This window comes from Camellia sinensis, chromosome 11 (genome assembly GCF_055761805.1).
Source record: "Camellia sinensis isolate YWXY chromosome 11, ASM5576180v1, whole genome shotgun sequence".
NCBI classification, from domain to species: Eukaryota; Viridiplantae; Streptophyta; class Magnoliopsida; order Ericales; family Theaceae; genus Camellia; species Camellia sinensis.
This window is the reverse complement of record NC_138971.1, coordinates 24,087,835-24,105,011: the sequence shown is the minus strand read 5'-3', so window position 1 is coordinate 24,105,011 and position 17,177 is coordinate 24,087,835. Positions and strand designations below refer to the sequence as shown.

General features: G+C 38.5%; 1 protein-coding gene across 1 annotated transcript; it reads left to right on the top strand.

The window, feature by feature from the left end:
* The first annotated feature begins 784 nt into the window (after positions 1–784).
* On the top strand, positions 785–10,073 carry LOC114264321 (protein NRT1/ PTR FAMILY 8.3). Its single transcript, XM_082893670.1, is given in 5 exon segments — positions 785–964; positions 4,311–4,416; positions 4,500–4,717; positions 6,967–7,523; positions 9,029–10,073. Coding segments are annotated over 5 exon segments (1,767 nt in total). The 5' UTR covers positions 785–901; the 3' UTR covers positions 9,852–10,073.
* Positions 10,074–17,177: the final 7,104 nt, after the last annotated feature.

Here is a 17,177-nt window from a genome sequence, read left to right as displayed (position 1 = left end):
ATAAAATTTTTGAAATTTTTTTATAAAAATTAAAATTTCTCTTTGTTGGGTTGAAATTTATTTGAATCGAATTTTCTCTGTAAAAATGTTAAAGGACCTTAACTACTATGAAAATATTGAATGTTATTTACCTGATAAAATTTTAATATCTTGATCTCAAAAAAAATTATCATTTTTATTTTTAAATATATTTATTATTAGTTTACAAGGATTAATTTTTAAAATTCTAATTTTTTTGTATCAAAGTTAAAATGTTATATGTTAGTAAAGTTAAGCTACAACTTGAAGGGGCGTCGCTGATCCATCTCTTGAAACTATAGACCTTCCATTCATCGCACTTAAGAAGCGGTTATATACCACTCAACTCACAAAAGCCTTGATTTTTAAATTTAAAGTTTTACCTTTTTAAATTGAATATCTATACTATTATTAAATGAATGTCTAAATTAATTTAGTAAAATATTTTTCTTCTCATGTCACGTGATAATTTTTTATATGTTAAAATAAAAAAAATTATTGTATATAGTATAAGTAAATTTTAAATTCAAGATCTTAAGTTTCATTAAAAACATAATTATTATTTAAATAACATATATATTATGATGTTAAATTTTTTATTTTTTATTATTTATTATTTATTTTTATTATTAATTATTTAAGTTGTGCACATATACACATTCCTGTATGCCGTCCACTATGTACTCTAAGACGACAAAAAAATAAAAATATAAAAAATATAAAAATAATGAACAAATAACATAAGCCGAAGGAGTAATATAAATAATAGCGTGTAGAGTATGATTACTCCTGTCTCTCTGGAATCTGTATCTACCCCATCTAGTATCTAATTTATATAGAGAGAGTGAGAGAGAGAGAGGGAGAGAGTCGTTGGTTGCTGCTAATGGGTACCAAAGAGGATGAGAGATTGGAGGAGAGATTGCTCTTGGAAGATGGATTTCCACAGGTACTTTTGAAGCTTTGATTCAAATTTCTAGAACAAAACTTATAGATGATGTATTGCAAAACTTGTCCTAAAACTTTTGACGGATTTTTGAAACAGACTCAAATTTCAATGGAAGATGGATTTCCAATACTTTTTTGCTCTTTTACTCTTTTTAAGTTTTTATAGATGTATAAGAGCCTTTAACAATATTTCTTTCTTTCTGTTTTTTTTTTTTTTTTTGCTCATATTAGAGTGAAAATTTAGAGCTGGTTTGGCGTGGACTAATGTAACCAATTTTTTCATGTTTGGACTTTTTTAACACTTTTTTAGTCTCGTTTCGTTTTATTAGTCCCTTATTCCATTTTTTATTCTCTCAAAATATTAATCTCTCTCCAAAAATCAAAAATCAAGTTTAAAAATAATATAAATTTCCTATTTTACCATTCTTTTAAATTAATAAACAACATAAAAAGTACAATTTTGCATTGATATTTTAAAAAAATGTACTATCAAAAGGATAGTTTTGGGAAATCAACTTTTTTCAAATGCAATAATTATACTATCAAAAAAAATTAGATTCCCCAAAATGGACCATTATTTTGGGACGGAAGGAATAAAAATTTAATTAAAAGTTTTACAACTTAAAATATAGTTATTATAAATTATGTTAATTTGGAGTTAGGTCAGGCTATTAGGTAGACTTCTGCGGATAGCTTATATTCGGTAGTAATAATTTAAATAAATTTTTAAAAATATTTATTAATGGAGAGAAGTTGTTTTAACTTCTGTTGTTTTTTTAAGCTTCCAATAATATACACCAAACACGGTGAAAAGACATTCCAATCCTTAACTTTTCTTTTCACTTTTTTTTTTTTTCATAAAATCTTTTGAAAAATTGCAAAACTTATCCTAAAAATCTGTTTCAACCATTTTGAAAAAAGAAAACAATCTTCAATCCTTAGTCCTTTTAAAATTTCATCAAAATCGAGAAAAATTACGAATTTTGAAAATTTGGTGAAGGATTTCGTTCATAATTGATTTAGTGAAAAATTTGCCTCTTCCTTGATTTCATACAGATTTGATAAAATGGTTGAAATGCACTTTTAGCCATTTTTTCATCCAATTTGAATTTCATGACAAATTTGAGGAATGATTTGAAGATGCTCCAACTCAAAGGACAAGGTTTCCGTTTTAATCATTTTGAAACCTTTTGAACTGATTTTGGTTTAGTTTTTTTTCTTTTTCATGGGCAGCATTTTCCTGTATTGACGTCTGAAATTTCAGGCCCTGTAATGGGAGCATTGTTTAATTTGTTTTGCTCCCACTAACAAAAATTCTGAACTTTGTTCTATGAAGACCTGTTTTAGGGGAGTAGCCATGGAATGCAAATATGAAGAGAGATAGGAAACCTATTTTGGTTGAAACCCATAGTTCAGTTATCCTAATTTGTGTAGAGATTGGAAATAAAAGTCCTGAATTGGTTGCTAGAACTGAATACCAAAATCAGTTTGATGGTTAAGCCTATTTCATTAATACCATGCAAACGTTCCGAAGGCATACCATGTAGTCAAATACAATAATTGCTGCAATATTTGAACTTTATAAAGCTAAAGCATTCTAAGAAATGTGAATTTGAGAAATTTTTTGATTGGTCGGTGTAAGAGGGGTTAACTTGAGCCCATTAAATTAATTGAGCTCAATTGGAGTCTAGTCGGAAAGCCCAAAATTAGTGAGCTCGGAAAAATTATCGCCAAGTAGGCTAAAGTGAATCCTATTGAACGGGCCTGCGAGAAAGTCAACAAATTGGGCTGAGGAGGACGTATCAAACTTATATCTCTAAAGAGAGCCCAACAAATCCATCCGAGGAGCGCTAGCTCGTATGGGCATTCAGAAGAATTAATTGGCGCGCGCTCTTGAAGAGAGATCATTTTCAGAAGAAGTGAAACTTCAGAGGAGATCCATTCTCGGAGATAATTACTTTATCTCGAAAATATTCGGATCCACGAACGCAAAGGCTTATTGAGCTTAGACTCGAAAGGGTTCAAAGTAATCCTAGTGATCCGAGGAATTTTTTGCTTCGAAGGGATTCAAACGTAATCTAGAAGTCGCTCCGTTAATGAGTCCCAGAACATTTGCAGGCTTGAAACTTTTTGGGATCGATGCACCAGAACCATAGGCGTGACGAAATCTAAACAAAGGGCCCAATCCCGAGGATGGTGGGTGGAGATAAATTCAGTCTTCGATTAAACTAGCCTATATCTGGGTCGAGGTGGCATGATCTAGAGGTTTCCTAAGACTCGGCGATATTTGCGGTAGGGTGTTCTCTTGAACTACCTTTGGCCCTTCTACGACAGGGCATCCTCTGGGAATACCCCTGACCTTTGGAAACCATTGGTTAGGTGTGGCTAAGAAGAATGATTTACTGAGATATTGAGCTACTCTTTGGGATTTTTCTTATCCTCAGAGAAGTCACCTCTTCAAACAAAGTGGTTAGAAAGAATATGTTATCCTATATCATGAGGTGCCTATAAATAGCACCTACCCATAGCTTTACAATGGGGATGATTTTTGGAGAGATAATTTTTGGGGAGAGAACTAATCTCCCTTTTTCATTATCTATCTTGAGAGATAGTGGGAGATCCATGGAAGAGCCTTGCCATTATTCTCTCTCTAACTATTTTGTCTTCTTCTTCACCCAATCTCTTATCTCCATCATCTCTTTCATATTGTGCTTCTAGTTGCAATCGTTGAACAATCTAAGCCTCTCTTATCATTTCTAGAGAATTCGGATTTTCCGGCTATCTTTGAAGATCTTCAAATTTTCCGGCGAATCTTCGAATTTTCCGGCGAACCTTCAAAGTTTCCGGCTATTTTTCTGGTGACATTCGAATTTTCTGGCAACGTTATTGGACCCTCACACACAATCGGAAATCAAAAATAGTTGTACCAATATGTCAAACAATTAATTGTTAAAAAGACCTATCTGGTGGTGAATTTGCTCATCTAACACATTCAATGTTTTCATTCTTGCTGCTTTGCACATTGTTCATTTTTTTTCAATGTATTGGAATGACAAATAACATTATTTACAAAACTTAGCTACTTGCTAGTAGTTGTTACAGTAGCTGCATATTAAGGTGGTTCAGACCAGATTGTCATCTGCATGCACTAAACATAATGCAAGGATGCCAATTAATAATAGGTCAGAAAAACTACCCAATTGTAAAAACGTAAGAGAAAATCTCTCTCTCTCTCTCTCTCTCCCTCACACACACACACACACATGCACACATGACACGGGAGATTACTCTGCAAGGTTTATATACTAAAAAATTTCTGCTTTGTGCCTTGTAACTTACGTCTTCAGAACGAAAGCAGTGGACTATACACTGGAGATGGTTCAGTTGACATCAAGGGGCAACCTGTGTTGAAGAGCAACACTGGAAATTGGAGAGCATGCCCCTTCATTCTTGGTAGTTGCTAGTCCATCATTCTCCATATTTTTTATGTTTCTGATGTTCCGTCTTTCCTTCTAATATCTTTATATTTAAAACAGGTACTGAATGTTGTGAACGCTTAGCTTTCTTTGGGATTGCTATTAACCTAGTCAGCTATCTCACCAAAACAATGCATGAAGGAAATGTCTCTGCTGCAAGAAATGTTTCCAATTGGACAGGCACTGCCTACCTAACACCGCTTATCGGAGCAGTCTTGGCAGATGTATGTTGGGGAAGGTATTGGACAATTGCTGTCTTCTCTGCAATTTATTTTTTGGTAAGTATGAACTGAAGTTCACAATGTTCTAAATACTTAGTTCAGAAAGAGATGGGCAATGATACATAAACAACTTCAGCTTTTTAATCATTGCTTTGATCCTTTTTTGTGTTGGGCATGCATTACGTCATCTTAAAGTTTTCTGATAAAGGCTTGCTTGTTATTTGAATGTTCTTGTAGAGTCCGATTATGTGTTACCTATAGCTTTTTGTTGGAACCATATTGGCCGATCGTAAGGCCACAATCCATTCTAGATGCTTGTGACTTTATTAGTTATTGATGGTATTTCCTAGGTGTACCCATTGTTAGGTTTTTATTCTTGGTAATCCCGTTTGACAAATTGTTTTCGCACTTTTATTTCAGTAAGGTTATGAGTTTGTTAGATGCGAATCCAACCCAAATTGTGCCGTGCAGAGAAGTTTGTGATGTTAATACTTTCAAGATTGCCACTTCGCTGATTATGACGTGGATCGAGCTGCCCGGTCAGCTCGCGGGGGTCGAGGGTGCAGCGCCCCTTGGCGGGTCCGGGGCAGCGCCCGGGCAGGGTTGAGGGGTAGCGCCCCCGAAACAAAATGCAAAATTGCATTCGAAGTTGCCTATCCGCCCTTGCTCGCTCGAGCAAAGGGTGCGTGGCTCGAGCGAAGCCACTTATGGAAAACACGCGTTTTTGGTTCCTCTCTCGAGTGAGAGAAATTTCGCTCGAGGGAGCTTCGCAGTCCTAGATTTCTATAAGTATTTGTTTTAGTCCAAAACTAGGATTACTCCTCCAGATCTTCTTCTTGGATATTAAGGTTTATATCTGGGGATATTTTGCTAGTTTTTTCTTTGATGTTTTAATTGAATATTCAACTCATGGGTTAAGAAGAATACATCAAAGGTTTGTTTGTTCATTCTACACAAGAGAGAGAATTGTTCTTCGGTAGATTCTGAAGAATTCGAGCTTGAAGCTTTGGTGGATTCTGGAGTGGCTCATCGTCAAGACAATTCCGAGGTGAAGACGGGGTTGGAAGAGGCACATAGGGGTTGGTTCAATTCGGGCGTGGATTCGCTTGGTAATTGAGAGTATACCTGTGTAATTCCTTTATGTCTTTTTAGTGGATTGTTTTGTGGCTTTTACCCGTGGTTTTTTTTATCACAATTGGAGGTGTCCAATTGTGGTTTTTCCACGTAAAATCGTTGTGTCGATTTGTCTTGATTGTTTGATTGAGATTGTTATGTATTGCTTAAAATTGATACATAATCATAAATCAACATCTAGGGGATTTCTAGATTTTTCACCCATCATCTAGTCTGGTATCACTTGAATGTATGAATCACGGCGGTAGTGGTTTCAAGAATAATGAGTTAGCAGTCAGCAACATTACCAACAGCATGGTGCAATGGCAATAGACCTACTTGTGCCAAATAAACTGGGGATTTATCTATAAGGATAAAAGGACTAATAATCTGGACATTTTATTAAATCAGGAACGGGAGAAGAATTATATATGATGAAAGTTGTTTGATCGGTTGACTACCCTCTTTTGTGAATTTTATTACTTTGTTTTACCCTATCTTTTTTTCTGATAATAATTTTCTGGTAACTCTCAGTTCTAGAATGTTTTATTTATTACTTAATTTGAAAACAAGAAAGGAAGTTGGAACAAATTTATGGACAAATTTAATGTTCTAAAAGTGATTTGGATCATGTCCCAGTTGGGGTTTTCATATTAATTATGATCCATCCAACTTAGTTGGGATATGGTTTTTTTTTTTTTTTTGTTCTATCCATTGTTGTCAAATCGTGAATTGTTTTGCTAAAATAGCGAACTGTGAGATTCATTTTATTTAATATGATATATGATTTTATATTTATAAACATATAAAATTACACATAATATTTAAAATGAAGTAAATATCAATATAAATAAATTGTATGTCTATATAAACATATAAAATCACATATAACTAATTGATCTCTTCTATATATCTTGATAGTTTGGCAAAAATGACATCGATTCATGCATTATGTAAACAAAATAAAAAATAGACATGAATTTCAGTGAATTGCAAATTGAATCGTACAATTCACTCAATTTCCGATTCAACAGCACAACTCAAATCATTTTTGTTGAAACTCATGTCGAGTAGTATGAATCAAGTAGTGAATCGTACGATTCTGGAAACCATGGTTCTTTCCTCTCAAAATTTTCAAGAGTGGCTTTCATCTATATCTCTCTTACGTTTTTGAACTTTGTTATTTTGTAAAGGGAATGTGCATATTGACTCTAACAGCCACAGTTCCTGCACTGAAGCCAGCTGAATGTGTTGATTCCCTATGCCCTCCAGCTACTCCTGCTCAGTATCTGTTATTCTATCTTGGGTTGTATCTGATTGCACTAGGCACTGGCGGGATCAAACCATGTGTTTCCTCATTTGGGGCAGATCAATTTGATGATACCGATCCTAAAGAGAGGGCAAAGAAGGGATCTTTCTTTAACTGGTTTTATTTTTCTATCAATTTAGGTGCTCTTGCATCAACTATTTTAATTGTGTGGATTCAAGAAAATGCTGGGTGGGGCCTGGGTTTTGGCATCCCTGCATTGTTTATGGGCATTGCCATTGTAAGTTTCTTTTCAGGCACTCCACTATATAGATTTCAGAACCCGGGGGGAAGCCCTCTTACAAGACTTTGCCAAGTTTTGGTTGCATCATTCCGCAAGTGGTATTTGGAGGTCCCTACGGACAGTATTCTCCTGTATGAAACACCAGACAAAACCTCAGCAATTGAAGGAAGCAGGAAACTAGACCATACCAATGATCTGAAGTAAATTTTTCCCTTGTTCTCCTAGTTTAAACACTTCTATCAATTCTTACCCTTATTAATAATCTGTTTTCAGTTTTCTTCTGCCATCTAGAAGCTTATCAATTGATTTACAACTTAAACGTATTTATAGGGTGTTTTGGGCATTGCACGTAAGTAGGGCCTTTTATATTTTTGCATTGAACACACATGCTGGTTGTGTAAATGGGATCACCACCATAATTATTCATATACTGGTAGTAATGAGATTATATGATGCGTATATGAGATTATATGATGCCCTTTTGTGAAGTTTTGAGAGTCTTGAGACTAGATAATAGGTTTAATGAATTACCTTTAAAATTTACCAGGTTTACCTCAATTAGTTTATGAAGACACAATAGGAAGCTTAATATCCATTAGGTGTCCTCATTTATCCTCATTTATTTTGTCATGGTTCTGTAACATTATACTGGGATGATAATTATTGCTTTATTTAATGCAAGTCATTTTTTAAAAATATGTCATTTTTTTTTATTTTTTTCATTTCATTCAGTGTGGTTATTTAAGGCGTTATGAAAAAAATCATTGTTTCATAAACAAATAATTTAATTTTTGAGCTTGGATTCAAAAAATATTATTTCATGGGAGATGTATTTGAAATGCAATCTTAAAGTGGAAGATGGAGGGGTTTCTAGTTATGTGGTCTTTCTATTTTTAGTTTTATGAATTCCTTTCGTTGAGTCCTCTCACTAGTTGTTTATTGAGATTGGCTTTATATACTTATCATCTATGGACTAAGAGCAAGGATTGGAAGGCAAATGAAAATTACTGGAAAGATGCAGCAGTCTGACAAAGTATGGTATGATTTGTCAGCACAGAAGTAATGGGAAGTTCTCTGATCTATTTCATCTCTTTAAAATAGTTTATTTGTGTGTACTTAAATAGATCTTAAATTCTTGATTTTGGCAATCGTATCATTCTAATGATTTTCTTTATGGAGACTACTAGTGACAGGTTTAGGGGGAGGGAATCTGTTTGATTTTTCTACAAATAACTGTTCATTTGTCCGTTTGATTGGAAACATGCATGAAACAATAGTGTAAAACCCAAGTTCCAATGTTTCTTTTTTCCTTTTGGCAACATGTCCATTTCCTAGTAGACCAAAACCACACCCCAAAATGAGAATTTGATCCTTCTGTTGGGTTTGAGGAGGGGTTGGTACTTGGACTCCTTAACACAATAAAATGAGAGTTCACCACTGCATTTTTCTTATTTTTATTTTATTTCTAATCATGCTTTGTGTGATATGTTTTCTCTTGGCAAAAAATGACTTGTTTATGTATGAAATTATGAACTATCTGAATACTTATAATTATCTCTTGTACTGTCATCTTTTTTTTTAGACTTATACAATACTTTTACTTTATGATAGTTTATATACTTGATTAATTCTCACCCATTTGTTTCCCAGATTATTCACAACAAATTTTGTCATTACTTCAGTAAAACTATTATCCCTTCTGTAGGTGCCTTGACAAAGCTGCGGTAATTACAGACATTGAGAACAAAAATGGGGACTTCTCCAATCCGTGGAGGCTTTGCACCGTAACGCAGGTGGAGGAACTAAAAATGTTGATTCGCATGTTTCCAATTTGGGCTACTGGAATCATCATATGTGCTGTTTATGCATAATTGGGCACATTGTTTGTTGAGCAAGGTATGATGATGGACAGGACCATTGGTTCCTTCTCCATTCCTGCAGCCTCTCTTTCAGCATGTGACGTCATAAGCGTTATTTTCTGGGTCCCTGTTTACGATAGGGTCGTCGTCCCTATTGTGAGGAAATTTACTGGCAGAGAGAAAGGCTTTACAGGGTTGCAACGTATGGGAATCGGCCTCTTTATTTCAGTACTATGTATGGTATCTGCTGCTTTGGTGGAGATGAAGAGATTGGCACTTGCACAAGCCCTTGGTTTGGTTGACAAAAATGTTCCAGTACCACTTAGTATCACGTGGCTAATACCCCAATATTTTTTGTTCGGTGCTGCAGAAGTATTTACATTCATCGGGCAGCTTGAGTTCTTTTATGAGCAGTCACCGGACGGCATGCGTAGCTTGTTTGCTGCATTGTCCCTTTTGACAACTTCCATGGGAAGCTACTTGAGCTCTTTTATTCTTACTGTAGTGACATCTATAACAACCGAGGGTGGGAAGGCTGGATGAATACCGGATAACTTGAATGAGGGCCATCTGGATTATTTCTTCTGGCTTGTGGCTGCACTCAGCATAGTAAACTTGGTGGTTTTTGTCTTTTGCGCCAAAATGTATAAACCAAAAAAGGCCTCATAAGTTTTTTTTTTTTTTTCCTCTGCAAGTGCTGGGAATATGATCAGTGTATGTTTCTGGAATTTCATATTTCCATCCAAGTTCCAAGAAGATGTTTGTAACATAAATGTTGTAGAAAAAGTATTTGTTTGTAATGTAAGTTCTATGCGTTTACGTTTATAGGCTGTAAAACATTCATTCTATCATGACGTAAAATTAATAAAATAATACATTAAATTGTTTGAATCTTTCTGGTTATTTGCATTCACATTTTTTTGGTACAGGGAGAAAACAAAGTGCTTTATATTGCCTAGATTATGTTTTTTGATCTGTCCCCATTGTCAAGTGTGGAGCCTAATTCAAGACTTTGAAGGCTCGCTTGAGTGGAGTCCTTATGCTGCTCATGTTGGAAAATTTGAATTAAAATTTACGTCAATGGTAGTGTCTCTTGAGCTGGAAAGGTGTGTTCTTTTGAAGGGTCACAACTTTTTCAAAAAGTCACATAGAAATCTATAAATTCCATCTCCCTCACTTCAATTTGCATAGGGAATTACAATTTTCTTCTTCACTTTGCATTTATTCTTCATATTTTCTGAGTCTAATTTTCCTATAAAGAGATTACATGCACAGCGAAGTTCGCTAGGCTTGCAATAGTAGTATTGCTAATGCAAGACATTGATCGTTGTATCCCGAGAAATAGACGTCCATTGAATCCTAAGCATCGGTGGGAGGACAAATCTGTCTTAAAGAAAGAGTGTCACACACTCGACGTGATCAGGTTTTATCTTTTTATGTACTGTAAGTTTTGTTACGTTATTTTGTCAATTTATTTCAGTTTTGGTTTTGCCCAAAAACCATTTACATATTTTTAAATCATATTTTTCAAATCGTTTGGTACTATTTTTCTAACAATTTTAAGACAGATTTGATCATGTTTATGGTTTTTGAAAAAATATAATTATGTATTATTGTATAACTGGGAACTTGCAGCATGAATAAAACTTACCATGATAAATATTTGTTTCTGTGATGTTAGTCATCATTCAAATATATGTGTAGGAGAGGGTTCAAGAAAAAAAGTTGAAAAATTCGAAGATCTTCGAAGATCCTTGAAGAACAACTTCGAATTCTCTAGAATATGATGAGAGGCTTAGATTCTTCAATAATCTCAACTTAGGAACACAACAACAAAAGAGATAATTGAGATAAGAGATTGGGTGAAGAAGAAGACAAAATGGCTAGAGAATAGAATAATGGCAAGGCTCTCCCATGGATCTCCCACTTTCACTCTCAAGGTTGATAATGGAGAAGGGAAATTAGTTCTTTCCCAAGAGTTAAAAAATCTCCAAAATCCATCCCTTGTAAAGCTATGAGTGGGTGCTATTTATAGGCACCTCATGACGTAGGATGGAGCCCATGTGCAAGGCACATGGGGGATATTCTCTCTAACCACCTTGTCCGAGGAGGTGACCTCTCCGAGGAGGTGACTTCTCCGAGGATGAGAAAACCCCGAAGAGGAGATCAATCCCTCGGCGAACCTTCTTCTTAGCCACACCTAACCAATGATCCCCAATCATCCCAAAGGGTCAGGGGTAGTCCCAGAGGACGTCCTGCCGCAAAATATTGCCGAGTCTCATGGACCCCCCAGGTCGTGCCACCTCGACCCGGGTATAGGCTAGTTTAACCGAAAAGTGAATTTATCTCCACTCACCGTCCTCAGGATCGGGTCCTTTGTTCGGACTCCATTACGCCCATAGTTCTGGTACGTAGATCCCGGAAAGCTCCGAGCCCGCAAGTGTTCTGGGACTCATTAACGGAGCGACTTCTAGATTGTGTCTGAATCCGTTCGAAGCCAAATGTTTCGGACCTCTAGGTTCGTGGATCCGAACCCTTTCGAGTCCGAGTGCCTCGGATCTCTAGGCTTGCTTAATACCCTTTCGAGTCCGGGGCCGAGTAAGTCTCTAGGTTCGTGGATCCGAACCCTTTCGAGGCTTAGAGCCATTTAGCCCGTTTGATGGTGATAAATCTGGTCCCGCCAGTCTTGGACTTGCGATAAATTCGGGCCCACTAATCTTGGGCTATTGGGCCTAAATAATTTAGTGGGCTCAAATTAGCCCCTCTTACATTTGCCCCTCTTACATTTGCCCCTTGCGTGTATGAGAAATTTTAAATTTCTCAGACATGCATACTGTCATTTCTTCGACCCTGTTTCGCATCACGTTCCCAAAAAAAAAAACATTTTGTCACGACAGAGCCTATGGATAAAGTTGATGACGCACTTCAATTTACAGAAAAAAATTGACAAGCAAAAATTTTATTTTTTTGTACTCTTTTTTTTTTTTTTTTTAGAATATTGATAATTACATTTTCACTTCTCCAAGTATTGAAAAATACAAAACCTTTTTTTTTTTTTACTCCAAGTAAAAGAAATAAGAATTAAGATAAGAAATCAAATTTTTTTTTTTTCTTTTTGGGCTTGGAAATAGGTTGGCCTCTTATATATATGCATATATATATTCAGAATATATGAGGCATATTCCATATATCACACCTTTTTTTTATTCTATTTAAAGAGATGGCTCAAAACCCTAAATCTCACAAACTTTTGCACAGCCGCCGCACCATTTCTCAGCCTACTCTCTCTCTAAAACAAAGACCAACCCAGGCTTTTTGTTCTTCAACAAATCTGAGGCTAACGCCATTTGCATGCTGGTCGGTGCAGCTCCAAGCAACACCATCGAAGACCCACGCCACTGCCACGGCAGGCCAGCACCAGCACCAGCTTCCAGCAACGCCAAGAAGGCTTCATTCCAGCACAAACCCAGCTCCTTTTTTTCTCTCCAAGAAGGCTTCAATCTGGACTGCTAGAGGCCACCGACGTGCTTGTCTTCTTCAACAAACTACACTGCTGCCATTCACACAGACCTCCATCATAGCTTCCATCAACGCCGCCGAAGACCCAGCCACTGTCACGGCAGGCCAGCACCAGCACCAGCTTCCAGCAACGCCAAGAAGGCTTCATTCCAGCACAGACCCAGCTCCTTTCTTCCTCCCCAAGAAGGCTTCATTCTGGACTGCTTTCAATAGGCATTTATATATATATATATATATATATATATGGCTTATGATGTATATATTATATATATTTTTTTTTTTTAGCTTCGAATCTACTGGTGCTTGCTTTAGATTGAATCTGTTGGTGCTTCAGTTTTTTTTTTTTTACTTTGCTGCTTGACAAACTTTGGGCAAATATATATATATATATATATATTGATTATCATATATATTTTTTTTTGTTTAGAGCTCGGATTACCCACATTAGCCTTGGCTTGTGCATAATCAATCGCTGCTTTCGGCTTCAGCTTATCCGACGTCGACCACGCACGTTCGCCCTCTCAACGCAACGTGTGTGGTCTTGCCCAACCTAGCTCCACATCGCTGCTTCCGGCTTCAGCTTATCCGACGTTGACCACGCACGTTCGCCCTCTCAACGCAACGTGTGTGGTCTTGCCCAACCTAGCTCCACATCGCTGCTTTTGGCTTCAGCTTATCCGACGTCGACCACGCACGTTCGCCCTCTCAACGCAACGTGTGTGGTCCTGCCAAGCCTAGCCCAGTCTTGTTGATTACAGTTTGTAAAGCCTCTCTGATTTCAGCTTAAATTTCCAGTATCGGCTTCGGACTTCACCTCTCTAACTGCCCAAATTTGTAAGTATGAAATTCGGCCCCCTCTTCCGAATGTAAATATATTTAAATATATATAAATATATTTTTGTGGCAATGTAGAGGGCTCAAGCAATCTGATAAAAATAAAAATAAAAATAAAACTGGATCTGAATATGGACTCAATTTTTGTGGCAATTCCAATGATATATATTTTTTTTTAGCTCAAACACCGTGATTTTGGCCATATGGAAACATGCATTAACACTTGAAACCTTATTGAGGTGCTTGGCTTGAACATAATTTGTTGAACTTTATCACCGAGGAAAGGCCAAATATAACTTGTTGACTAGTATTTGAGCTCCATTTTTGACATGGAGAGAGAAAATCCTGGGCTTATGAATATGGACTTTGGAAAGGACATTCTTGTAATTTGCATAATGATCCATTGAATCTTACTACTGATGAGCAATGTAATATGCTTCGGATCTCGGGCCTGAAATTTGCTATTGAACTTTACTCTGTCCAAATTTTGAGCCTCGTATAAATTGGACCTCTAATATGGAACATAGTGACTTTGAGAAATTGACCCAATTGAACTTCATCACAAAACGACCTATGATATTGCACCTCTTATCGATGATGAAAACCGAAAATCTGTATGTTGTTGATACACATATTGGTACTGTAATTTGTTGATCTTGAAGAATACCCGAGAAAAAGAATTATTGATGACTTCCGGGGTTGAACCTGTTGATAAACCCATCATGTAAATTTAATTATAAAAAAATGTCTGATTGTTGCGACCCTTAGAATAGTAGACATCGTGCCTGGACTCTTGGTGTAAAAAAAAAATCCTCGTAGAATTTGTTGAATTCATGGGCTCTCTGAGAAACGAATAGTTGATGCCGAAATTTCATTCGAATGTGTTGCTTTAATTCCAATATTCTGAATTTTAATATGGTCAACTCCTTGCTATTTATACTGGTTATTTCAGCCATATGTCTTCTCGAAAGAAACCTGTTGTCCCGGGGTCATCGGAACCGGCTCTCATGAAAGGGAGGGATGTACCTCCGGCATCTGAGTGGAGGAAATCTCCTTATTTTGGTCGGAAAGACCCCTTCTGGCGGGCGGCTACCTCCACCACTTTTCTTCTATCTCCGAAGGGGGCTCCATTATGTCTCACTGAGGACACGGACTCTAGACATGAGGCCCTCATTTCTCCTTCCTCGGTGCTACGCTTTCGAATTGAGCGGGGGGACTTTCCATACTGTTATCCTCAGTTCAAGGCCTTCTCAAACCCTCCTTTTGGTTGGCAGGAGTGGGTCGATGATATCCTCTCGGACAAGAGCTTCTGTCAGCGGCTTCAAGAGGCCCGACTATTGATCCCAGTGAGAATATCTCGATCCCTATCCATCCGTCGCAACAATGCTAGCCTGGAAGCCATGGCTCTTCGGTGGAGCACCGAGACACACACCTTTATACTTGGCCAGCACGAGATGGGGCCCACCCTTGAGGATGTGTTCATGTTGCTGCGTTTGGAAGTGACCGGCCCTGATGCCTTCGACCCTGAGCAGACACCCCCCGAAGATGATTCTTTGATCCAATCTCTGAAGCTAAGTCTTCAAACTTGTGGTCGGTGGAGTTCCGTTTTTGATGGTTCAGCGAGGAGGACTAGTCGTGTAAGGACGGACCGTGCCTCCTATACTGCATGGATCCACCACTTCTTCAAAGATCTTCAGCCCTTGGCCAGAGATGCTGACCCTGACTCTCGGGAGTATGAGGCCGGTCCGATGTATAGCTCCAGGCTCTATTTCTTGGGATTTCTGGCTTGCTTCCTTTCATCCTTCATTCTTCCGAGCACGCCTCCAGATTCCCTCAATCCTTTCGTCTTCCCCTTGGCAGTCAGGCTCTTTAGAGGAGATCGGATCCCTTTGGCTCCCCTATTTCTTGGGAATCTCTATTATCGGCTGGATCTACTACATCGAGATATGGTTCGCTCTGTGGGTCGATATAAGCCTGTCTCCTTCATTCACAGCCAGTTCCTGCTTTGTTTCTTCTTCGAGAGGTTCCCAAAATTTGCCCCTGCTCCGACTGTATTCGAGGCGGAGGTTCTTCGGGAGATAGTGGATAAAGATGGCATCCCCGTGCTCGATACTGATGGGTCTCGGACATTTGAGAAAGCGAAGTCTTGCCAGCCGTTGATTACACATTGGTCACGTACCATTTCCACCTTATCCTTGAATACTCTGGTGGATGATCCCCGACGCTTTGTGGCACGGCCGTATGTATGCCCACCTGTAGGTGTGGCCACACCGCTTATCTATCATGGTTCCTCCCGCTCGGTGTCCTTTCCTTTGCCGAAGAACATCCCTGCACCCTTTGTTGATATGCTGATTATGATCCGCCCGAGTTCATTACCGGTATGGCATGAGGAAGGCATTGATAGTGCTGTTTATAGGCCTGACCGTGTAGCATGTTAATTCGGGTTTGATCAATGTGCCCCGGGGCCAGCACCTCATTTATTATCATTTTCAGAGAGCTACGGGCGCTTCAGTCGCGGGCTTGTACACATCGTGCTTCCCATATCCGGCTCTTTGACGATGCCAGGCTTGAGCCGAGTAGGGGGTTTCACCCCCTCTTTCAGGCGGTATTGGCAGAAGAATATCGATGCGTTTATTGCATTTGTTCAGAGCAGACCGACCGTATGTTTGCCTCCGCCGATTTATAAGAAGGATTCTTCTCTTCGGCTACCCGAGAGCCAAAAATCTGATCACATGTACGAGGGTTTCTTCACTTCATCTGCTCCAACTGACCCTTCTGCTCGGGCATCTGCTTCTAGCTTGGCAATTACTTCTCCAGAGCCAGTCCCTTTGAATAAGGCCTCTGGTCCTCGGATGACCCGCCTTAAGAAGATGGCTCACAAGAGGACTTCTGATGTCAGTCCTTCCGCTCCTCGCCTTTCCAAAAGGCTTCATGAGGTACCCGAAAATTTTGATTTGGAGCTACTTTCCTTCTTGCGACTATACCTTCTAAAAATGAAAACTTTTATTTGCCCATGTTGTGTAGGATCCTGCGGTTGTTGACGTTGTCAGTACCGTGGCTCCTGGCCATGCTGCCTCCCCCAGGCCGGACTCAGACTTGGACGACACCCTCCCTTTGTCTGCAAGACTTGTGAAGATGCGCACCCCTCGTATAGCAGTTATAGATGACGATGATGATGAGGCTGAGTCCTCCGATCATTTTTGTGACCTTATTCCGCGCACGCGTCGTCACCGCCCTACCGTAGCTGAGGAGGAGCACTACCTTGGTGACGAGTTTATTGGGGCTCACCGTTCTGATGTTGAGATTGCTGGAGGGACTGATGCCACAGAAATTGATGCCGCGGGCCATGCTTCTAGAAGCAATGTAGAGATGAGGTGCGCCTCTGGGAATGGTGTGGAGGTAGATGTGCTAGAGATCTCTGAGACTCGCTCTGGCACTTATGGTGATTCTCATCCTCCGGCCCTCCTTCCTTCTTCAGGGATGACTGCTACTGTTCAGGCTTCGTCAGACATTGAGATCGATCAGGTGCTCTCTATACGGCCAAGTGACCTTGCTGATGCTAGGAGTCCTTCAGTTGCTCCGGCTTTGCATATTGATTCTCCCTCTGGTGATCTTTCTTTCTGAAGTTTGTCATTTACTTCT